Source organism: Talpa occidentalis, unplaced genomic scaffold (genome assembly GCF_014898055.3).
Source record: "Talpa occidentalis isolate TD23 unplaced genomic scaffold, MPIMG_talOcc4v2.1 talOcc4.9, whole genome shotgun sequence".
NCBI classification, from domain to species: Eukaryota; Metazoa; Chordata; class Mammalia; order Eulipotyphla; family Talpidae; genus Talpa; species Talpa occidentalis.
In genome coordinates, this window is record NW_023605305.1 from 18,365,954 (window position 1) to 18,388,859 (window position 22,906).

At 56.0% G+C, this 22,906-nt stretch overlaps 1 protein-coding gene and 1 long non-coding RNA gene across 10 annotated transcripts in view; one reads left to right on the forward strand and one right to left on the reverse strand.

Moving 5' to 3' along the window:
* The window catches only part of COL16A1 (collagen type XVI alpha 1 chain), a 57,921-nt gene extending 36,958 nt beyond the window's left edge, over positions 1-20,963 (reverse strand). For 4 of the 9 annotated variants that reach the window (XM_037500953.2, XM_037500954.2, XM_037500952.2 and 1 more), the window contains exons 1-15: positions 10,815-11,525; positions 9,187-9,293; positions 7,169-7,243; positions 6,945-7,062; positions 5,994-6,117; positions 5,437-5,703; positions 4,784-4,864; positions 4,487-4,612; positions 3,711-3,764; positions 2,871-2,906; positions 1,892-1,918; positions 750-812; positions 545-586; positions 393-437; positions 269-304 (exon numbers count right to left, since the gene is read on the reverse strand). In XM_037500953.2, the coding sequence (XP_037356850.1) occupies positions 269-304; positions 393-437; positions 545-586; positions 750-812; positions 1,892-1,918; positions 2,871-2,906; positions 3,711-3,764; positions 4,487-4,612; positions 4,784-4,864; positions 5,437-5,703; positions 5,994-6,117; positions 6,945-7,062; positions 7,169-7,243; positions 9,187-9,259 (1,167 nt within the window). In that variant the 5' untranslated portion in view covers positions 9,260-9,293; positions 10,815-11,525. Of the gene's footprint in view, positions 1-268; positions 305-392; positions 438-544; positions 587-749; positions 813-1,891; positions 1,919-2,870; positions 2,907-3,710; positions 3,765-4,486; positions 4,613-4,783; positions 4,865-5,436; positions 5,704-5,993; positions 6,118-6,944; positions 7,063-7,168; positions 7,244-9,186; positions 9,294-10,814; positions 11,527-19,190; positions 19,290-19,685; positions 20,098-20,638; positions 20,688-20,924 lie in introns of those variants that run through there. The other 5 variants (XM_037500949.2, XM_037500951.2, XM_037500950.2 and 2 more) reach the window with 5 other exon arrangements.
* LOC119237006 (uncharacterized) lies at positions 11,099-17,664 on the forward strand. Its single transcript, XR_005123170.2, has 3 exons — positions 11,099-11,234; positions 12,865-13,063; positions 16,005-17,664. It is a non-coding gene; the product is annotated as an uncharacterized LOC119237006 (long non-coding RNA).
* Positions 20,964-22,906: the final 1,943 nt, after the last annotated feature.

Sequence of the window (22,906 nt, forward strand, 5' to 3'; positions counted from 1 at the left end):
GTCTCTGCCTCCCCTAAGACCGAGTGACTTCCGTCACCACGGGAGGGTGACAACAGGTAGGATGAACCTCCCGCCCACTCCAACCACTCACTCTGGGAATCTAAGGCATCCCCTCTAGATCTGGAGGGAATGTGGGCAAGGCAGGCGACCAGGGAGTGAGGCTTCAGAGAGACCTGTGCCCAGGAGCCCCAACCTCTGGGATGACGCCGAACACCTCCCTTCTCATGTCCCTCCTTGGCACCCATTGCTCCCCATCCAGACTTATTACCTTCTGGCCGGTGGAGCCTGGGAGTCCTGAGGGCCCCTGAGATGAGGGGACACAAAGGAGGGGTAAGAAAGAAGGATGAGGCTGGGCCAGGACCCTACCTCCCCTGTCCTGTCCCCCCACTCACCAAGGCTCCTGACTCCCCCTTCTCTCCCTTCAGGCCTTCTGCACACTGAACAGGGAGAAAAGATGTTGAGAGTGGCCCAGGGTTACCCCATGGGCTTCCCCAGGGGCTGACCCCATATTGGTCCTGAAGCAGGCCTGACCTCCAGGTCTTACCTGAAGTGGGGCATCCGGGGCGATGCGGACACAGTCACTGCCCTGGGGTTAGGGAACAAGGGGTCAGGGCTGGGCCCAGGGACCCCATAGTCCCGGTGCCCTTAGAACACAGAGGTTTTCACACACTGACACTCGAAAGACCCTGACCCCTCAAAGGGCCAGGCCACAGGTTTCCAGCTGAGGTGGGCAGGGCTGGGGCACTTACCCGGGCTCCTTTCTCTCCCTTGGGGCCAGCTGGGCCAGGCGTGCCCTGCTCACCTCTCCCTCCCTGAGGATGAGACCAAAAGGGGTGTTGGAACTGAGGGACCCGAGGGAATCTAGAGGAAGCACTCCCCAATCTGATCTTGCCTCCCACACATGGGTGTGTAAATGAGCACGTGCCCCAGCCCCCATGTACGGGGCATATGGGCCCTCCATGTGCCCCCCACATGGCCAGGGCATCATCCACACCTCCCCCAGATGCTGTGTTTGGCAAACCTTTGGTCTCAGCCAGAGGGGCTCTCTTCCCCCACACACCTGCCCAAGCACTCCAGCTCACACCCTTTACACAGGGCACATGGCACGACACACCCGCATGGAGTGGCAAGACCTGAGACGCAAGTACTGGTTGCCTGAGTCCAAGTCCTGTCCCCACCGCTGACTAGTACATGGCTCAGGCAAGTCATGGGGCTCCCAGGGGCCTCAGTTTCTCCATCAATAAAATGGGGTTCATGGTAGCACCTACCTCAAGGGGTGTGGTGAGGAAGAAATGTGATGCTTGCAGGTAAGTGCTGGGAACGAGTCGGGCACTGTCAGCGCCTACGTGAAGTGGTTCCAAAGACCTACCCCATGCCACGGCACACGCAAGTGCTGTCGCCCCTGAGCATGCACTGCCATCACTCACAGCTCTCAGCTCTGTCAGGCCCACAGCAAGCGGGTTTGCCCCCACGACAGTGGGCCGCACACACACAACCATGTGTCCCAGAGATATATGTAGCCACATGCACACACAATCACTCTGACACACCTAGCCACACACGTGGGCGCGGCTGAGCCTCAGTTTCCCCTGAAGCAACATGATAGCACCCTGTGGGATGTGGAAGGGGGTTCAGGAAGGTAATAGTTGTGCATGTGTAGCCGATGGCCCGATGCACAGCAGGGTCTCACGAGGGGCAGTTCTTAACATTCTTATGCACACACAACTCTCTGTTCTCTTCAACACACACACACATACACCTCTAATGTCCTCCAATACACACAGGCTTGGGTAGCCCCACTATAAACACAGTCATGGATTTTCACACACTGAGGGATGGGCTAGGACCACCAGAAAGGGCAAAAGTGTCATCTTCTCTGTCTGGGACTTACCTTGGGGCCAGAGGGACCAATTGTGACCTGACAGGACAGAGCAGAGAACATTACACCTCAGAGAAGGAGAGGAAGACAGAGGCCCAGAGAGCACAAGCAAGTTAGCCAGGGCCACACAGCTAACCAACAGCCTGAATTCCCGTCCCTGCTCTGCCCCAGACCAACTCGACGCTGACTCTACAGCCTAAAGTTGTCAACCTTGCAGAGAGGGCTCACCTACCTTCTCTAACCTGTGGGGCTTTGGCTAGGATAATACGACAGCTCGGTTGCCATGGTAACCCCTGCGTATCTGGGGACCATCAGCCTCACCAGATTTTGTGGGAGGACTAGATGGAAAGAGGGGCAGGCAATAAAGTGGGTACTTCTGGATGTCCCTCAAGGTTGGGGACTTAGAGCTGAGAGGAGCGGGCGTGGTCTCTGTGGGCAGGGTGGCCTGTCAACTCAGCATGTCAGCTCATGGGAAAGAGCCAGGCTCCCCACAGAAGAGGCAGTTGGTTCCAGTGGGGCTCACAGTGAGCCCCTTGTCCTTCTGGACCCCCAGAGGGAGGCTAGGTCAGGGGGCTAGAGAGGCATAGGAGGTGAGCCCCTAAGCCAACATGTGTCTGGGAGTTCAGCACTGGGCTCTGTCGCCCTCAGCCTGCTTTTCTCCTTTTAGACCTTTAACATGGCGCATGAAGTCCTCCAGCTGAGTGGGCCCGAGTGCTCGCAGGGAGTGCAAAACTGGGTCCTGCCAGCCACTATCCCGTCCCCACTCCACCCTGGACCCCAACACATTGCCCAGATCACAGCGCTCGAGGCGTCCTTCTGCGCAGCCCTGGCTTGGCAGGGATGGGATGGGGGTCAAGCCCAGCTCTGGGGAATGGGCAGGGAGGGAGTGTGAAAGTGCACAAAGACCCTCTTGTCCTCAAGCGGGAAGCTGCCAAGCCAACCCCTAGGCGCCCGGCCCCACCCCCACCCCAAACACCCGCTATTCACTCACGTTGCTCTCCCGGCCACCGTGGACACAGGGTGGGCACTGAAAGGGGAAAATGGGCCGGGAGGTCAATTCTGAGAGCCCAGGATCAACTTCCTCCACCCACTTCCCCATCCACACACGAGGCGCACAGAACACCACCTGTGTCCTGGGTGAGCCTGACAGGAACACGAAGACAGGGCTCCCATTAACACACCTCGCCCCTCAACTCCCACCAACCTGGAGCCACAGCCACTTCAGACAAAGAGAAGAGAACAGCAGTGCACCTTGGGTCATACTGCATGTTGGGCCGAGAGACCCAGAATCCAGGATCCTGTAGTCTAGGCCTGGGCCCCATGAAGCCTATGGCCATTTGCTGCCAATTCAGCAGGAGTGTCAAGGGCTAGTCCCCAGAGACAGGCAGCAGGCAGACAGGGCCCAGCACTAGGTCCCAATGAATGCTGGCAGCTGCAGGTTACCCACACCCCATGCCCAGGCTCCTGTCCACAAAGCCTTTTGTGAAGAGTTCGTGCTGGCACCTCCTCAACCAAGCCCCTTTTGCAGTCTAGATTGGAGGCTTGCATCATCGGCTGCTGTCTCCGGATGGGCCTGAGAAAGGGCAGGAATGGAGGGTGCTTCCAACACCCCAACCCAAGAACCTAGGAGGGTGCCCTAAGAGTGCCAGGTACGATGTTTGTCTCGCCCCCACTCATCCTTCCTTCCCAGAGCTGGCACCTACCTAGCCTAAGCTCTGTCCAAGAGTGGGGGCAGGTAGGAAGAGCGTAGGTGCAGAATGTCTAATTAAAGGGGTGTATAGAGGGCAGACAGAGGGCACCGCAGGCTCCTCCTCCCAGCCACCATTCCTACCTTTGTTCCCTGCTCTGCTTTCTGGCTGATTCTTCCCGTCAGCTGGGCATCCACCTAGGCAGATGAGCAAAAGGGAATGCTTCCAGAGGCACCACATAAAAGAGGTACCCAGGTAGGGGCATGGGCCCCAGGTACCCCCTCAGTCTGAAATTTGGCACCTATGAGGGCATCAAGAGCCTGCTCAGACCCCTGGCACCCACACAGCCCCCCTACTTTTCCCCTACCCACGTGATATCAGAGAAAATAAGACCATGAATCAATGGGATCCTGTGTCTCTGCGGCCAAGGCTGGGCACAATGCCCAGTGGGCAGGGAGACTGCCCAGTCAGGGGGTGGGGTTAAGGGAAGAACTGGGCTTCCCTGCCACCTCTAAAGAACCTGAGAGTGGGCAGGGCAGCTGGCCATGGTGCTGGGCCCAGGAGAATGGGTAAGCCCAGAGGGAAGCTGTGTGCCCTGGCCTCCGACCCCAGGTATCCCTGCCCTGAAGAAACTGTCTTTGGGTGCAACACTGGTGCTGCCCTCATGGGAGGGGTTTGGGGTGGCATCACTGAGCATCTGGGTAGTGCCAGAACTAGACAGACACAACTCTCGATGCCAATAGGCAGGACACAGGGTCACCCAGTGGGCTCTCTGCCTCTCTATTGGATAATAAACAAATAGGCGGGTCTGCCAGTTTGCCCTCCCTGCCCCAGGCACGTGACCAACTGACCCTAGTGGCACACCTCAGTCAGGTCATGGGAGTGGTAGTCTCCCTTGTGCCTGCTCATGCCTACTCACCTTGCTGTTTTGAGGCTCCTCCAGGCAAAAGCAGCGGGTGTAGACCTTGCCCTCAGTCTGTGGATTGATCTCGATGAGCTCATTGCTCTGGGTATCCCGGCGGGCCTTGGAGGTCTCTGGGGGGCACTGCCCAGTGGAGGGGAAAGAACAGGGTCAGGACAGAAGGCAGGCTCCCCTACCAACTGACATAGCCTAAGAACCCCCCGAGGCATACCCTTTGCAGGCCTCCATCTCCAGCATCTGGGACCCCTGGGCAGAGCCCCAAGGCCCCCATCTATGCTAGGACCGGCCACTCACCCCTCCTGGTAAAATCTCACAGCAGCCCTCTTCCAGCACGAGTTCCGGGTCACAGTAGATGTGAGCCTGCTGAAGGTCAAACTGCAGGGGCACACAAGTCAGTCTCATTTTATTTATCCAGGGGGGCCAGCTCTGTATTCCAGCCCCCAATAAGACACAGAGGTAGCGCCACCCCAGAATTTGACCTCAGAGGGCTTCCATGCTGGCCTGGGAGACCATCGAGGATAGGGCTGTCACCAAAAGCAAAACAAAATGGCACGTGCAAGAAAGAGGGAGAGGAGGGAGGCCCAGAGGAACAGCAGAGGGGGGCTTCCCATGCATTTGGGCGCTGAAGGACAAGCAGATGGGTGAGCAAGGAGGGAACTGCATAGGCAAAGGCATGGAGGTGAGGACGTGCTAGGTGAGATGGATGACTAGCATGGAACTGACTAGAGCAGAACTGCATGGAGAGACAGAAAGCAAGATGACAGTAGAGACATTTACAGGGACTGGATCATGAAGGCCTTGAATGCCACGTTACTGTTTAGACTGCATCTGAAGGCAATGGGAAACCATGAGAGGATTCTGGGCAAGGAAAGGTTGTGGTCAGATGCAGGGGATTCATTCAAGTTCCAGAAGGCGGGAGCAGATGCCAGAGCCCATCTGGCACTCACCGACACGGGCTTGCCTTGTTCAGCATCCAAGCCCAGAAATACATGGCCCACGGGCCGCATGGGCTGCCGGGGCCCCAGAGGCTGGGAGGAGGCCGAGGCGCAGTCCACATGCAGGGAGGCAACACGTTCTGCCACACTCAGCATCAGCTTGTGCCAACGCAGGTCGAAAAGCTGGGGCACCGGAAAGATGCAGGACACAAAGTCCCCATCTTGGCCCCGGGCCCGGAGCTCCAGACTCCGCTCTTGGCTGTTGACTTCCAGGGAAATCTGTGTGGAATTCAGGAAGGAGCAGAAAGAGAATCAGGGTCCAGAGCCAGAACAGGGAAAAGTTAAGGGCCCTTGAACACATTCCCAGGAGGGGAAACCAGAAAGCTGGCTGGGTCACAGAGCAGTCCAGCTTGAAAGGACTGGCGAGGAGCTGCTGGAGTGTGGGCGGCCTTGAGGCTAGGCCTGGAGACGGAGGGGAAGGCTCCAGAAATCACAAACTGGGACAGAAGTTGGCTGGTTAGCTGCTCACATCCAAGAGCAATGGGGGTGGGAGTGGGGTTCCAGCTCACCTGTGGGTACCCATCTCCATCAGTCACTTGAAATAAATACCACGTGTTGTGGTGAGTGTGTTTCTTCAGCAATATTGTCAGCACCAGGGCAAACTCCTGGGGGAGGCCTTGAGGGAATACTCGTCTAGGGGGAGTGGGAAAGGTACCCTGAGGCTCAGGAGAGAGACCACTTGCGCCCACCCTGGGCCCTTGGGGTTGCTGAACCCACAAGAGGCAGTGAGACAACATGCAGGCCCACCCCTCAAGCCGACACACACATACGTATCCACTCACTCCAGGCATCTGAGTGCCTCCTACACACCAGACACGGGTTTGGCTACAGGAATAAAAGTGGGAAAACAGAGAAGGGGGCTGCCCTGGTGGAGCCTTCAAGTCTGCGAGAGGTTGGGATGGGCAGACCATAAACAAGAATCAGAATGACTAGTGCACTGTTTCTTTGCAATTGTGGTAAGCGCTTCCCAGGAATTCAGGATGCCTTAGGGAGAATAGTCTGGCCTGGGGTGGGAGGAGAGATGCTGAAAAAAGATGAAGAAGGTTCAACATGGCCAGAGCAGAAGAAAGAAAGGGGAACACTTAGGAAGATAAGGCTGGAAGGTCAGCAGGGCCAGACCACCCAGGCGTTTGCGGGAATTTGGACTTCACACATGTGGATGCACGCACACAGCTCTTGCCAGGTTCCCACCCCCATCCTGGGGTCCTTCTGGTGCCCATTTGATGCAATCCTGTTCCCACCCACTGCCAGTCAGAGATAAAGGAGGGACAAGGGGGGTCTGCCAGGTACTGCCAGGTACCTACTCTTCACACCCAGGGGAGGAGACCAGGTTGGCTCCTGGCAGGGGATGGGATTAAATGACCCAGAGGTGCCCCTGGGCTTGGGCCCCACATCCAGAGTTGCCAGGGAGTGTGGCTGAGATCAGCACCGGTGCCCAGCAGTCACACTGGGGACGTTACCGAGTGGGCTGGGTGAGGGCGGCCGCCCCCAGTCGCAGGATGAGAGGCCCCTTGGGGTTTCGGATCTTCTTGATGGCAGATGTCTTCATGAGGCTGAGTCTGCGGATGAGGTTGAAGCCTTTGGGGAGACAGCAGGGGAGAGCTCAGCTGGGCAGGTGAGGAGGGTTACAGGCTACGCCAGGATGATGGTGGAAGGGGAACAAGAGGGTGAGACAGGCACTCACCAGTCACGTTGGTCGATAAGTCACTTCTGTGTTCCAACCTGAGTCCTTCTTGCTGTGAAAGTGGGCACTGTTCACCTGGAAGAGAATTGGCAGCAGGGCATTGGGTGGGCTCAGGGTGAAGTAGCCTGAGCTACTGCTTGGGGAACCTGGGGCGGAGCAAGTTTCTGTCCCTTATCCTGGAACCCCGCCTTGGGATAGCTTTCTGAGCCTGAGCCTGGCTACCCTCAGAGGAGGACCTCAACCTACAAATGGGAAGACTGAAGCTCAGGGTCTGAGGCCTGGCTCAAAGTTATTACATGAGTGCACACCAAGCAGAACCAGAATTCCTGGTACCCAAATCCCCCAAGGGCCAGGCCACAAGAGAGAGAACAGAGAAATTCCAGGCAGCCCTGCAGCTCAGAGAGTGGGGAGCAGTATATGTATATCTATTCCTCCATGACATGCATCTAAGTGGGGTACTGAGGAGCACGTCAAGGGCAAGGACACGTCAGGCCCTTGCACACAGTGTTATACACAAGTGCACGTGCATCTGCGCATGTGTGTGAGTCGGGGGTGCCTGTGCCACCAGGGGTGCCATGTGCAGTTATACCTGCATTCTCAGCTATGGGTGGGGTTCCACTTCCCACACCAGAATCAGATAAGCAGGCCAGATACAAGTCTGAGCCAACAAAATACTTTTCACCTGGATAACTACCTTGTGAAATAGTGAAAAGAGAATGTGGGCCTGAGGGGACCACAAGCTCAAAGGACCCTCAAGGCCTTAGGGCTCTGGCAGGTACAATAAGGGGGTTAACACTCCCGGAGAAAAGGAGCCAATTTAGGTCTCCAGGATGCCGAGGGGTCAGGTGGGCAGCCGCAGGCCTGCTCCTCCCTGGTGATGATTAAGCAGAGGGATTGGGAAATGTGGCAAAAATTGGGAAACAGAGGCTAGATTCAAACAGGCCTTCCTATCAATGCAGATGGGGTAGCTGGGACAGGACAGTGAAAGCAGCTCCTAAGAAGCTCGGCATTTGACTCCCTGGCTGCCCAGTGGAAGGAGGAATCTTGGATCCCTAGGCCCGATGACCCCTCTAGAGTCTCCCACCCCCAGGTCTGGACAGAAATATTATCATTGTCTTTGGCATCGGCAGTAAAAAGGGGTGACTCACCCCTTGGCTATGGGCCCGGATTCTTTACAGATGTTGAAATTCTCTGCCCCAACTCCCAGGGGACCCAGTGGAGAGATTAAGGCACACACTCACACACAGAAACACAGATGTACACATACAACCCATAGGCAGTCACCTGCACCCCAGATGCACAGACTCCTCGCATCTGCACCTCGGTTACCTTCAGCTAGATTCAGCTTTTAGGAGCACTGTTTCTGCTCGGGAAGGCAGTGGAGTCCTGAGCCCAAAGGGCACCCACCCATCAGGACAGGGCAAGTTGCCCAGTCAACTTCCTCTGGCGTTAGGCCCTGGAAAGCTGCCCCTCTCTGTCCCATCCAGTGTCTGGGCCTTTGGGCAAGCCCTTTATCCAGGGCAGGCCACGGCAGATGGGGAGCACGTGAGCTGGAGGGCGGATTCTCCACCAGAGAGGATTGGAGCGGCCTGGGCTTCTTTCATGATGCAGTTTCCTTCCATCTGGAGAGCTCCCCACCTCCACCAGACCCCATGGGTCCTGTCAGCACTCTGTGCACAGCATGGATTTATGTGCTGGGGAGGGAGTAGGTTAGTCTCTCACTCAGAGACCCAGGAATATGTACAGATGCACAGAGCAACTGAGCTGCAATACAGAGGCCCAGAGACACATGAATGTGCAAAAAGAAACACACACACACACACTCACCACACACACACACACACACTTAGGTTTGTAAGTGCAAATATCTCAGGTCACCATGACCCCAATCTCCAGTCCTTTCTATAAAATGATGCCCAGATGACCCAAGCGCATAGCCACATATGTGCACGGGACCCCAGTACCTCCAGGAGCTAATGGCAAACCTATGGCACCGCCCTCCTCCTGAGTCATCTCACCTGTGTCTGCCCCGTGGTTGCAGGTGGCCCAGAGGCTGAGCAGCCACAAGCCAGGAACCCAAGATGCCCACATCCTGGTCCTGGGAGGCCAAGCACAGCCGCAGCACCTGAAAACCAGAGAGACCGGGGAGGTAGATTCCTGAGCGCACACAGAACAATTCTACACATGGGTAAGTAATGGCCAGTCTGCAGAGCCCAGGCCTCAGTCCCTCTCAGAGACCCAACCACAGACCTTTGACTAGGATTTGGGTCAGGGTGATATTCAAAATATTTAACTAGTGGTATGGCACAAACACTGAGCAGCCAGGGCAGAGGGCTGGCCGGAGCACAGAAACAGGTTCCAGGCAGCATCTAGCCCTACCAGTGGGTATTTGCTAGACTGAGAATTTCTAGAGGGTCTTAGAAGGCCAGGTCAATTGGGAGAGCAAGCGGGGCTGAGGCAGAGAATATTTAACAAGACACTTGGAAGTTTTTCAATATTTTATCAACCTGTGCACAGTATTGGTATATACCAGCCTAACACCTGGCTAGCTGCACCCAGTTCAGCCAGAGAGCCCTGCCAAGCCCCCATAAGGTTGGGGTTGATGTCTGGGCTGAGTGTCCTGGCAGGCATCACAGGGTTGTGTGTGGGCCAAGGAAGCCTCCCCCATAGGTACAGTGGACAGAAGAGCAGGTCATCGGGGCTCAGGACCTTGTTGCAGACCTCCCCTGCTGATGGATGCTCGTCTTTTAGTTTTATTAAACCCTGATGAATGGGCCCAGATAAATCAATGAGGGCTCAGCAAGCAGCCAGCACAGTCATACATCATCTGTCTCCCCAGAGACAGGCAGTTCACACACACACACACACACACACAAATCATGCATGTGTCATTATGATACACACAGATACACACACACATCTGTGCCAGTGTGTTTCATACAAACCCACCTGCACACAGGCATGCTCAGAGACACATATTCACCGATACACCCAGATGCACCCGCTTACACATACACACGTGCACACAGCTAGCCTATGATCACCCCGTCAGTGGCCCCTTCTGGGAAGTTCTTATGCAAGTCTGACTTCATTCCCCCCAGCTGCAATGGAGTCCTATTTCAACTCCCTCAGACCTGGACAGGGAATGAGTGCAGAAGGGACCCCCTCCCCCCTATTTGGAGGGAGGATCCCAATCTCCTTACTGGGGCAGAACTATTCCCCCACCCTATTCAGCTCCCTCTTAGTGGTATACACATCCCACCTCTCCAACCCTACCCTGGCTTCCCCCGCGGGCCGGTCAGCGGAAGGGCTGCCAACACGTGAACACGTGTGGAGGCATAAGCACCCATGTACTCTCGTGCCCTTTGGGATCCTGAGCTCTAGGCTCCACTCACCCCGTCCAGAGCAGGGGGCTACTGGGATAGAAGGAGAGAAACTTCCAAGGAGATGATCTCACCTCAACACAAAGGCACAGATTTGGGGGCAGGGAGAGTCACAACTGGGATGGAGTCTAGAGCTCATCCTGCCTTAGAGGAGATGGAGAGCCGGAGAGGGGATGCCACTGGCCCCAGGTCACACAGCAAGTCCAGGGCAGAAAGGGCCCTTCAGTCCAGAACCCGAGGCAGCCCACTCCATCCCCACTTACCGTGCTGGGGATCCCCCACCTCACTGAGTAATCCAGGCTGTCAGGGGAAGGGGCTTGGGTTCCTAAGGGCCTGCGGGGGTGGGGGCGGGTCCTTGATCACTTCTGGCTGGTCAACTCCGGGCCCTAGTTCCCCTGTCCCGAGCTCCTGGGGCTGAATGCTGCCCAGTGCGCCTGCCCTGTCGGGTCTGCCAGCCACTCCGGGTGGGGGGAGAGGGGGCGGTTCCAGGGGGCTGGGGACCTGCCAAGGGCTGCTAATGGAACACAGCTGGACCCGCCCTCCCGCCAGTCAGGAGGTGGGAGGAAGGGCTGGGAGAAGGCTCTAGTGTCGACTCCAGTGGCGGTGTAGCAGTGGTGGGACAGAAGCACAGCCCCACTAGCCTGGCCGGGCTCCCAGGCCCGCCCCTCCCACTTCTCTGCCAGGTGAGCAAGCAAAAGGATGAGGGAGGCGGGACCCAGCGTGCCCAGAGCTGCCCTGGAAGGGGGTTCCTCCGGGCAAGGGGGCAGACGAGTGGGCGAGAATACGCTCCTTTAAGAACTAGGCCTGGAGCTTGAAGGGCCTCCCCTGTGCCACCCCCTTTCCTGTCCCTGGCTGGGCCTCCAGAAGACTTGGTGGGGGAAAGACCCCCCTCCCCAGTTCCACGGCACCCATGACGTGGCTGCTGCCCGAGCCTCCTTGGTCAGCTTTTTCCAGCTTCCCAGCCTAACACTCCCAGTTAGTCTGTTCCTCTGTCTGTCTGAGCTGGGGGGAGGGGCCCTCTCCAGAAGGGGGGGTGTGTGTGTGCTAAATTAACCCCTTCTGCTCTGACCCCATTCCCAGAGGGGGGAACCAAGCCGGTCCTCCTTACTCCATGAGGTTGGGAGGGCCTGGCTTTGTGGCTCCAACTCGCTATTTAACCAGGACTCCATTTTTCTCATCCGTGAGATGGGACAATGAATGTCTCTGTCTCACGGGGTTGCTGCAGCAGGAAATGAGTTGAAGCCTGTTAAAGCGCTTACTACAGGGCCTGGCCCAAAGAGAAGCTCCATAAATATTCACTGTTACCATCATTAGGTGGTGGAAGCAGCGGGAGCTGGGACAAAACAAGAGGACAAGGCTGGACTGGCGTTCTCAGCAGTGATGGGGAAGGGCTGCTTTATGTTTAGGAGCCGGGAAGCGAGAGGGAAAGAGGCTGGAGGAGAGATTGGACTTCTCAGGGGAAAAGAGCAGGCAATATGTCCAGCTCTGTCCCCCAGTGGCAAGGGGATGACCAAGGTGACCTTTGAGGTTTTCCCCTGGAGGCAGCAAATGAATTTCTGGGCACCAAGACTGAGTAACTATGGAGAAGAGGCACAGAAGGTCTAAGAGTACTGGGAATGGATGTGGGGGTAGTGGGGGGAACAACCTCAACCCCCCACAGAAGTGCCCTGACGGAGAAGGGGGCTTCCCATAGAAGCAACAAGGGGGAGCCATGGCCCCAGCTAAACCCAGGTGGGGGTGAGGGAGCAGGCCTGGGATTTCCCTGCCTGCAAACCAGAGGCGCTGAGTCAGCGGAAACCCCAACCGTGGCCACGGAGGCGCCCATTGTGGTCCCTGCTCAGAGCCAGCCCAGATGTGGTGGCAACAGTGGTGGGGCCAGGGAAGCGCTGAGCTCAGCAGGCGGGAAATGGAGGGGGTGCTGGTTTCTGGGTGCTGCAGGCTCAGGGGTGGGCAGGCCCAGGTCCAGCTGGCCCATTGGGTCCAGCCTCAGTGGTGGGCACTTGGGAAATAACAGGCCACACATTTAGGTCAGGCTCTGCGCTGAGATCATCACATGGGTTAACATCTTTAATCCTCACAGCAACCCCAGGCTGGAGAATTCTATTCTTATGGGCCCCCCTACCTCCACATTTCCCCCTCCTCCCTGCTATTCCAAAGCAGAAATACTTTGGGTCTGGGAATGCTCAAAATTTTTTCATGTAAGTTAATGATAATGGCATTCCCTGACCCCCCAAATAATAATCTATTAGGTCATACCAAATAGGAACATTCTACTTTCAGATAGTGAAGGAAACTTGCATGTCTGTTCCACAGATGGGAGACCTGGAGTTGAGGAGCAACACAGCTTGCCCAAGAGCACCAGCACAGCTAGCGGAGCAGCCAGGAGGACCATGCCCAGCTAGCCGGGACACAAGCTCCCAGCCAATTCCTATCCTCCCTATTTATACTCCCAACTCTCCCAGCAGGAGGCAAAGGCTGGACTCTGAGCCAGGGATGGAGGAACCTGAGAAAGGTAAGCCCAGACACGTTCCCACAGCACCCTAAGGTGCTCACATGAGCAGCCCAGCCTGGACACACTATCACAACGCAGTCTAGGGGTGTGCCTATGCCCCTTCTTTCCCGACACAGATACACACAGATCCAAAAACATGCAGTCAGATGTGCTTTCTCATGACACGTGTGTGTAGACCCCACGTGAATGTGTGTGCACACAGATACATGCACACACGATACGCCTCCACATGAACAGACGCCGAGCGCCACATGCGTGAGCACAGATAAGGCCACAGAAAGATACCCCTGGACAAACCCAAAGAGTGCATACTTCTCAGAACGCATGCACACAGCACACATACACTTGGATACACACAGAGATACATGCACGCACATACAGACTTGAGTTTGCACAGATACACACAAACACACACTTGTGTCCAAGGCATACACATGTATATGCAGGCAGAGAAGCCTGCAGACACATAGCGCATGCACACGCATGCAGGCATGCATGCACTGACACACATACACAGTGTAGCCGTGCTGACATTCATGTGCATTCAGCCCCAGAAAGCCTTGCACGCCAGCAAGCAGGGTATCCCGTGGGGCTGGGCTCAGTGCCCTCACCCCAGATGGCATCGCACGAGGTAATCAACGCTGCTAATCGCCACCAGCTGCCCTGGTGCCTGCCTGCCGCTGCCGGGTGGGGCTGCCAAGGCCTCCTGAGCCTAGGGTAGTATGCCCAGATGTCATCAGTCCCCAAGGACCTACCCACCCCATCATCCCAGCTGGCCACTGGGGAATCCCCATCTGGCAGGGGCAATACCTGGGGCGTGGGGAAAATGAAGAGCCACGACAGGGCTGGTCCCAGGATGGGCCTGTTAACCCCCATGAGTAGTTCTGAACCCCTACATGCATACATGCACTTCTGGCCCAGGCATATGTGCACATAGATGTAAACAGAGGCATATCACACACACACAGAAGCCTATCACACTCATGTACACACACACAGAGAAGCCTATCACACGTGCACACACATGCACAGAAGCCTAGCACACATGTCTAAATCAGGCCCCTTAATTATCCCTACAGATCTGTGTCTCCCTTTCTTCCTCCTTCTGGTAAATGCCGCCACAATTCATTCAGATGCCTGGGCCAAAAACCTAAGAGTCATCTCTTGGCTCCTTCCCTTCCCCACCACCACCATCCAATCCTGTCAGTTCTCTCCCCTCGATCTTCCCCATCCACTGATTCAGCAGCATCCACCGCTTCCCCCTCCTGCCGAAGTCACCACCGCCCGCCCCTGCGGAGCCCCCAAAGCCACTTCCGCCCGGCATCCAGCAAGCCCTTTCCAGTCCTGCTGCCACGCGTTCCAGATTGAACTCTGGGTTCAATCTCCCAGTTCTCATTTCCCCTAGAAAAAGTCCCACAGTCTGTCCCTGGACCTTACCAATCCTTCCTGTCCTGTCCCCTTACCCAGAAGCTGTGCCCCCCAGCAGGGTCCTTTCTCAGCCCTGAAGCTGCCAGCTTAGTTTTCCCCTCTGGGCTTTTGCCACAACTCTGCCCTGTGGCTGGAAGGCCAGGGCCCTGATCTTCACGAAGCTGGCTCTTTGACATCAGGTCTCACCCACAAGTCACCTCCTCAGCGTGGCCTGGTGACCACCAGATGGAGAGGATCCCAAGTCGCGGCCTATCACAGGACCCTGTTTTACATCTCTGCATAGCTCTGGTGTTTGCATGTTTGTCCCCTTGTGCTCCAGTAAGTGAGAGGCTTCAGGCGGGGCCTGGAGCTCCCTGCCCTACTGCTGGGCCTGGCACTCTTCTGTCCACCACTGAGCTGGTAACTAAATGCACACAAGACATGCCCAGCCTGGGGTATGACACACAGGCACACAGGCAAATGTACCTGCGGCAGATACACAGACACACACGCAGCCTCTGGGTCATAGAGGAGACAGACCAGAGAGCAAGGCCTTTCTGCCTCCTTCAGTTTCTCTGGGCATCTCTGTCCTGTCTCCTTTTGACTCTGCTCTCTCACTGTCTCCATCTGGGTCTGGGGAGACCGCTGCTTCTGGAGCTCTTTCCTCCAGCTGTGACTCTCGTCCCCTCTCCAGCTCTCTCTGGCCTTTTCTCACGCGCTCATTCTAACTGTCCTCTTTCCTTTAGTCCGGGATCTGCATCTCTAACTCTGTATCTCTGTCTCCCTGTGTCTCTGGCCCCTGCTCTTTTCTCACATTTCTGTGCCTTTTTATCTCTGGCCTTCCCTGATCTCTGTTTCTCTTTACCGTCTGCCTCTCAATCTCTGTTTCTATCTGCCTGTGTCTCTGTTTCTGGCTCTGTGTCTCTGACTCTGTCTCTCGTTTTCCTGCCCTCCCTTTCCTTGCCCTAAATCAGCCCTGCCACCCTGTCTGCATGGCCGTCAGCGGCCCTGTGGCAGGGAAACCCATCTTTCACCTCTAGTGGCAGCTTTATGGTCATGACGGGAGGGCCAGGGATCCACTTTGCTGATGCCCACCTCCCCTGCCCGGCCATGGTGAGCTCCACGAGGACAGCCCTGGCCTTGGCAGCATTTCCAGATGCCCGGCCAGGGTATCTTACTTCAGGAGCTAATGGAACCAGACACCTGCTTGGCTGACCACCCTGGACCTTCGGATGGGCACTGCTGTGGATGTGGCAGGTACCAGGCTGAGAGATGCTGAAGGAAAGAGAACATTCCAGGTGTCCTGGGCCCTACCTTATTGCCCCCTGGATTCTGCCCACCTGTTCAGAGAGACCCATGAAAAACAGCAGGCACAAAAGGCCTGGACTCCAGTCCTACCTCTAGCCACTGTGTGACCTGGGGATCCTGGCCCCCAGGTAACTGAAAGTTCCCACAAAAACTCACCTCAGCTAGTGTGTTAAAGCCTCTTATCTGACTACCTTAGTAGTCCTCAGCTGGGCAATTTTGCTTCCAGGGGACATTTGGTGATGTCTGGAGACAGGTTTGACCATCACAACTTGAAGGGGGACCTACTGGCATCTAGAAGAGAGAAGTGGCCAGGGCGCTGCTGAGCATCCGGCAACAAGAAAGACTCGACAATGCAACGAGTCAACAGCACCAAGGTGGGGAGACCCTGCTGTACCCGAGGGGAAGTCTGCTGCTTCAGAATGCCCTTGCTCCCCGGCCTCCCTTAAACTCTGATTATTCTCTGACAGAGACGGCCATGAGCGAACCGCAGGTCTGGCCTCGGCTCTACCTGCCTTGATAGTATCTAGCCCTCACCAGGCCCAGCCACACACAAAGAAATGTGTCTTAGTCTCTCAACAAGCACGAGTGCCCGGCACTGTGCATGGGGAGCGTAGTCAGCTCTTGGGACAACCCACAGGGCAGAGTCCTCCCAGGAAAATGTCCACACCATGGGGGCCTGGGCCTGTGATTTTCCCACTGTGAGCCTCTATTTGCTCATCTGTCAAATGGGACCTACCCCCTCATCTAACCTGGCAACAATTCTCAGAGATATGTCGCTGCAGTTCATCTCCACAAGGATTCAAGATTTAAGTCTTGAGGTACTAGGTCCTAGGTGTCATGGAGCAGAGATTTTAACTCAGTTCTGCCTGAACCCAGGACCCAGGTCACCCATAGTCCCCCAAGTGCTATGAGAGTAGAGTGCAAGTTCTCAAGCTTGATTGCTGGGCTCCACCCCCAGAACCTTCTGATTCCACAGTTTACTTTTGCATACATGTGAGCAGACATTGCCTGCTGCTGCTGGCCCAGAGACCACATCCAGGAACCCTAGAGTAGAGCATGATGTCATATTGCCTCTATGGGGTTCAAATCCTGGCTCCGGCTCTTGCTGGCTCTACAACTTGGGAATATCACTTAACCTCTTCCTCTGAAAAGCAGAGATAACAGCAACATCACATAGGGTTTGCTGAAAGGATTAAAGGAGATAATGACAAAGGGAAAGCCTGTCTCACAAGTCGCACCTGACAAATACTCATAAATACTCACCAGCATGAGTCCCCAACACAGCAACTCCCCACTGCCCTAGACACACAGAAGCTCCGAGAGGATTAACCTTCCTCTTCGCCTGTCTCCTGCCACTTGCCTGCACGGGGCAGGACACGGAGATGACATCTCAGGACTAGCACAGGAGGAGAAGGAGGATGCAGGCCACGTCTGCCAGGGCCCAAGGGGCCTCTGCCCCACAGCACAGGCCTCCGGAAGCAGAGGTGAGAGCAGAGCACAGGGAGCACTGATGACCTCCGTGCCGACCTGGTCCCTCACCTTCTGCCAGGCTCTGCCAACTGCCAGTAATTCTTTTGGGGGGTAAGAGCTGCCATCCTTTGACTACCAATCAACTCAAATCAGTCTCTGCATTGTGTAACCCTTAGCCAACTCCTAGGCCTCTCTGGGTCTTATTTTCTTCACCTGAGACTCCAACAAGAACTCAGCAAGGGCCTCCCCGGTGGTGCAGTGGTTGAGCGCTGGCCTCTGCGGTGCCGGTTCGATCCCCAGCTGCTCCCCGGCCACCAGAGGAGGGTCCCACATGGCGTGCAGACCTCTCCTGCCGCCCGCTGCTCCCCTCAGCAGTGTCCTTCGGTCCTTCTGCCTGCTCTGCTCCCCGCTCTGGCTCTGGTGAATTCTCTCACCCTCCCGCGCTTCTGACTGTACCCAGTGCATGTATAAACAAAACAAACAAACAAATAAATAAATAAATAAAACATGCCTCTATTAAAAAAAAAAAACAACTTTAAAATTAAAAAAAAAAAAAAGAACTCAGCAAGTGGTCGAGGGTGGGGGCTGCAGTCCCAGAATAATTGGGTTCAAATCCCATCTCTAACCACTTACTAGCGTGACTTTCAGCACACACTTCACTGCTTGGAGCTTGTTTCCTTGCTGGTAAACTGTCCACAGTTGACAGGGGGGCTGTCTGGGTTACCGGAGATGACACATTTAAAGTCCCGAGCACAGTTTCTGGACCGCCATAGCTGCCAGCTACTCTGTACTTACCATGAGAGGTTGTACCCCTCCGCACCTGCCCTCCCCGCTGTAGCATGGAGACTAGCGGGTGGGGAAGGCAACTGGGAGCTGTCTCCCTGAAGGGGAGATCTGATCAGAAGTTTGGAAGAGTGAGGAGTGTGATCAGTTATGGGCCATTGGTTTGAATGCCTCTGTCTTGCTAGGCGGTGAGTCGCAAAAAGAGCTACTTTTGCTACCACTTTATCCCCAGAGCCTATGACAGAGACTAGGCACTTAATAAATATGTGCTGCATGAATGAAAGAGAGAGCCCAGCTCCTTCTGAGGATAAATTCCCCTCCATAGAGGGCAAGTCCAGGACTCTCCTGGGTGAGGCGGGTTGAGAAGGGGAGCATTCAGGGACTTACAGAGTCTCTCTTTGCATGCAAGAGTCTCAGACAGTTGGACTCATAAATTCTTCGAATCCTGGAAACTCTGGGTGGAGAGAGGCTCTGACGGGCTGCCCAGCCCCGCCCCGCCTCTTCCCAGGAGTGCCCCAGCTGGGCTGGGGAAGCCTGGCAACCTGGCTAGAAAGTGAAGCTCAGGGGGGGTCAGCAGAGGAAGGGGAAAGTCAAGGTGAAACCACAATATTTTCCTCAAGGCAGAAAAATAAAACCAAAGATCGGAAAGGGTTTGATAGCGGAAATAGCACTGCTATTTCCTGACTCTGTTCTCTTAAGCAAATTCCTTCATCTCTCTGAGACCTTTATTACCACATCTGTAAAATGGGGTAAAAATGATAATACCACATTGAAGTGTTGGGGAGACTAAGCCAAGCCCACAGCAAACACTCAAAAATGTTCTTTACATTATCTTTTGCGAGGGGTACTAATTTACCCCTCATATCCACATTCATTTCTGAGAGCTGCTCCCCCCACTATTTACATAGCTGCTTTCATAGCTTTTAGAGATTGATGGCATTTCTGACAGATAAAAGACCGATTTGCTTTTTTTCCACAAAGTGGCCCAAATAACAAGTAATATGTAAAGAAATAAAACCAACTGGAATATTGTCAGCCTTGATCACTCAAAAAAGTCATGGCAGTGGGGTTTGGAAAAGAGAGGACAGGTGGTTGGAAGGTAAAGGGCTGAGGACTGGGGATCTTGGTTCAAGACCAATGGCAGCCTTGATGTACTTACTGTTTGCTTCTAGGAAGGTCCCTGCTCTTTGGCAACAAGGGAAGTTGAACTTGGGGACTCTTGAGCCCCTTCCATCCTCCGGGTCTAAGGATCTTAAACCTGTAATGACACAACAAGCCCCCTCCTCAGAAGAGGCCCAGGGTGAGGTGAGCGGGGCCTGTGCAAAGCCTAGGATGCTGCCCCTGGCCCCCCGCTCAGCCCAGGTGTTCCACATGCTCCCACAGGCCCCTGTGACTACGCCCTATCCCCTTAGCTGAGGCCCTCCAGGGAGGGGAGCTCATCACTTCACACCCGCTATATCCAGAGCGTCTCAAGAGAAATCAGTGCCAATGATGGTAGCTAACTCGCTGAGCTGGGGTTGACCCCAAGTGTGTGTAACTCCCAACATGCCGGTTGCTGCTTTTTCAAAAATAATTTAAATCATCAAGACAACCCGAAAGATCTATTATCTTTCCCATTTTACAGGTGAGTGGGTGTCATCATCAAAGTAAGCACCTTATAGGAAGGAAACAGTCCTAAGAAGTGGCTTGCTAAGAGGCAGCGCTGGAATTTAAAAGCAGGCTATTACAGCAGGGCTGTCTGAAATCCAGGGCTATTTCTCTGTGCGATAGACACTTTCCTCTCCGTGGGACTCAGGTTCCTCATCTGCAGCACAAGGAGGTTAGCTCCAGAACCTCTAACATCCAAGTTGGGACTCTTTGCTACTCTGAGCCCAAGTCCGCACCCAGAAGCCTCCAACAACCCGGAGGGCTTGGGCGGGACCGACGGGCAGGTGTAGACAAGACTGTCAGAGGGGAAGGGGGCGCCGCCAGACACGCAAAAACAACCAAATAAATTAGGGCCAGGAGCTCCTAATCCTTCCCGGCTGCGGCTGCGCTGTGAGCTGTGGCTGCCACCACTCGCCCGGCCGAGCCGCGTCCCTGGCCGGCTCCCGGGGCCTGGGCGGTCGCGGGGGCAAGCCAAGAGCGCCGTCGGCCAACAGGGCCGGAGAGAGGCCCGGCCTTAGCAAGGCTGCCGGGGAAGGAGGCGGGAGGCCCTCCCAGCCGGTGACTCAGGCCTCCCGGACCCCCTCCTGGGTGGGCTTGCTCCCGCGTCTTGGTCTATTTTTAGAGCCGGCTCCAGGCCTGAGCACAGAGGGGCAAAGAAGGGGGGGCCCCCATGGGGAGGCAGGAGCCTTCCCAGCTCCTCTCAGCCCGAGCACCAGGCCCTGCAGCTGTCTGTCTAGAAGGAATGGAAGAACTGGGGAGAAAAGGGGTGGCGACTGGCAAGGGTGAGGCGCAGGCCCAAAGAATGCACCCCCTTCCGCCCCTCCGTAGGGCCCGGGCGCTCCGGGGAACGGGGCGCGGCCCCCCAGCCCGGCCTCCGCCAGCCCCAGGCTTAGCCGGCGGAGCGGGCTCCGGGCTGGGGCGAGCGCGGGCGGCGCCGGCGGGTTGGCTACGGCTACGCACGTGACTTGGAGTCGGCTGTGGGATTGCAGGGGCGCCTTATAGGTTCTGGGGATCCCGACCCCACCCCACCAGCGGCCACGTCCCTCACCCCCGCCTCGGGCCACACCCAGGCCCCGGGGCTTTCGTGGCCCCACCCCTGGCCCGCCCAGTCCTGGCCTACAGAGTCTCTTTCTCTTAAATGTATTTATTCATTTTTAATTGAGGTAATATTTGGATACCCCCATGAGGGACTATCACCGTAGTGCAACCACCGTCCCTCTTTTTCTTGCCCCCAGTGCGCTCCCACCTCGCGCCCGTGCCCAGGGCTCGGGAGGCCTGGATGCCTGGACGGTGCAGGGCGGGGCGGCTGCAGCGCCTGCTCCGGAGCTGGGGCAGAAGGGAGAGGAACGGGGCGCTCCTCCCCCAGCGTGGGGCGAGGGAGCAGGAGAGCGGCCGGCAAGAATGGCGCCTTTTAGGGGAGGTCTCCGGGCTGAGGCGCATCTGCGGGAGCCGGGCAGTCTTCCAGGCTCAAGAGGCAGTGGCAGCCCCCAGCATCGAAACACCCCCGTCTATGCGGCACAGGGTGGCCCACGGAGGCACCTGGGGCAGAGCCCTGTGGGCTGACACCCCTCCCACCGGGTTCCCGGAGCGGAGGCCGCCGTCCTGGGGCGTGGGCACAGCTGAGGGCCCAGAATGCCTGAGAGCTCAGGCAAGAGGGGTTTGGGGAGGCCCAAACCACCGGCCCAGGAAAGGAGGCGGAGTCGTCTCCCTGCACCAGCCCTCCATCTAGTGGGAAGTTTGGGAATCGCGGGGTGCAGAGGTGGGGTGGGGGGAGGGGTGCATTGCATCCTGAATCCTGCCTCTCAGAGCGTCCCGTCCCGCTAGCACCTGCACAGGGCCATTCTGTCCAGTCTGCACCATCTCAGGGATTTGCCCCAGATAGGCATTTGATGGTGTATTTCCTCTCCGCACACCCCCTGTCCCCCCAGCTACCAAGTCCTGTCCCTTCTTCCTCATCGATATCTAGAATGCCCTCTTCTCTCCATCACCACCATGACCACCATCCTTTGCCCAGATCCCTGCAGCTCCAGCCAACTGCTCCACCTGCCTCTGATTCTACCCAGCCCCCATCTATTCTACTATTAGCTAATACTATTCTAGTACTAGCGTTTCTAAAACACATCTGATCGCTTCTGTGATTAAAATCTTTGAATGGCTTCTCATGGGCAACATGAACTCCAGACCTGGGCTTGGGACTTAGGAGGTCTTCAGTCCTAAATATCACCCCCATTTTCTCCCACACCCCAGGTGGCTCTCACCAGACCTTCACACCCACTGTTTCCTTTTCCTGGAACACTTTTCCAGGCTGTGTTCAGGACTCAGTCTTGCAGAAACTTCTTTCTTTAGGAGACCTTTCCTGGCCCACAGGTGAGTTAGGTGCCCCTTGTCTGAGCTCACACCCCCTCCACCGCTCTGCTCTCGAGTGGTTACTGCCTGGTCTCTCCTCGCCTATTCTCTCTGGTGACAGGAGACTTTATTGAGATGTTAATTGTTTTCCTCCCCTCCCAGTTCCAAGCCAGTATCCGGCTCTTTGATTTTTCTAGCCTGGGGAACTGTGCAGAACTGAACACAGAAGCTGCTTGAAGTCTGATGGCTCCTCCTGACTTTTGAGAAGGCTAACCTCCGGGAAGTGACAGTGCTAGATGTTCCCAAGGGTTGGGGAGATGAGGAGAGAGAAAGAAGAAATAGCAGCAAGCCACAGGGGAGGGGAGGGGGAGTCCTGTGGCAGTGACGACCTGCGTCCTGCAGTGTCCCTGCCACACGCAGGCAGATGGGTGGTGCACCTGGGGAGGCAGGCACCCGAGCTCTGGGGTACAGCCACAGTACCCTGAAGTGGCAGAGGAACACTCCCACCCTGATGTGCTGAGACTCAAGAGACCATGTGGACCGTCAGTGGTCATCTCTGAGTGACCAATATAGACTGAAGACAGGAGGCACCTCCTTCCTGCTTAGGCCCGGGGGCAGGGGGTCAGCAGATCTCCCCAAGCCTAAGAAGGAGGTGGTAGCAGGCCCCAGTGATACTCGAGAATGAAATTCTGCCAGCTTAAAGGATTTAGGAAGAATCAGATTAGAGTTGAGTTAACAAGAATACAAAAATGGGCTAATACTTGAGTTTGTGTGCCAAGGGCCCTACCTGCCACACCTGTCTCTTGTCTCCCTGCTGCAGGCCTGAGATACATGGGCCTCGTTCAGAATTGAATCTTCAGGACCCAGTGTGGTGCCTGGCAC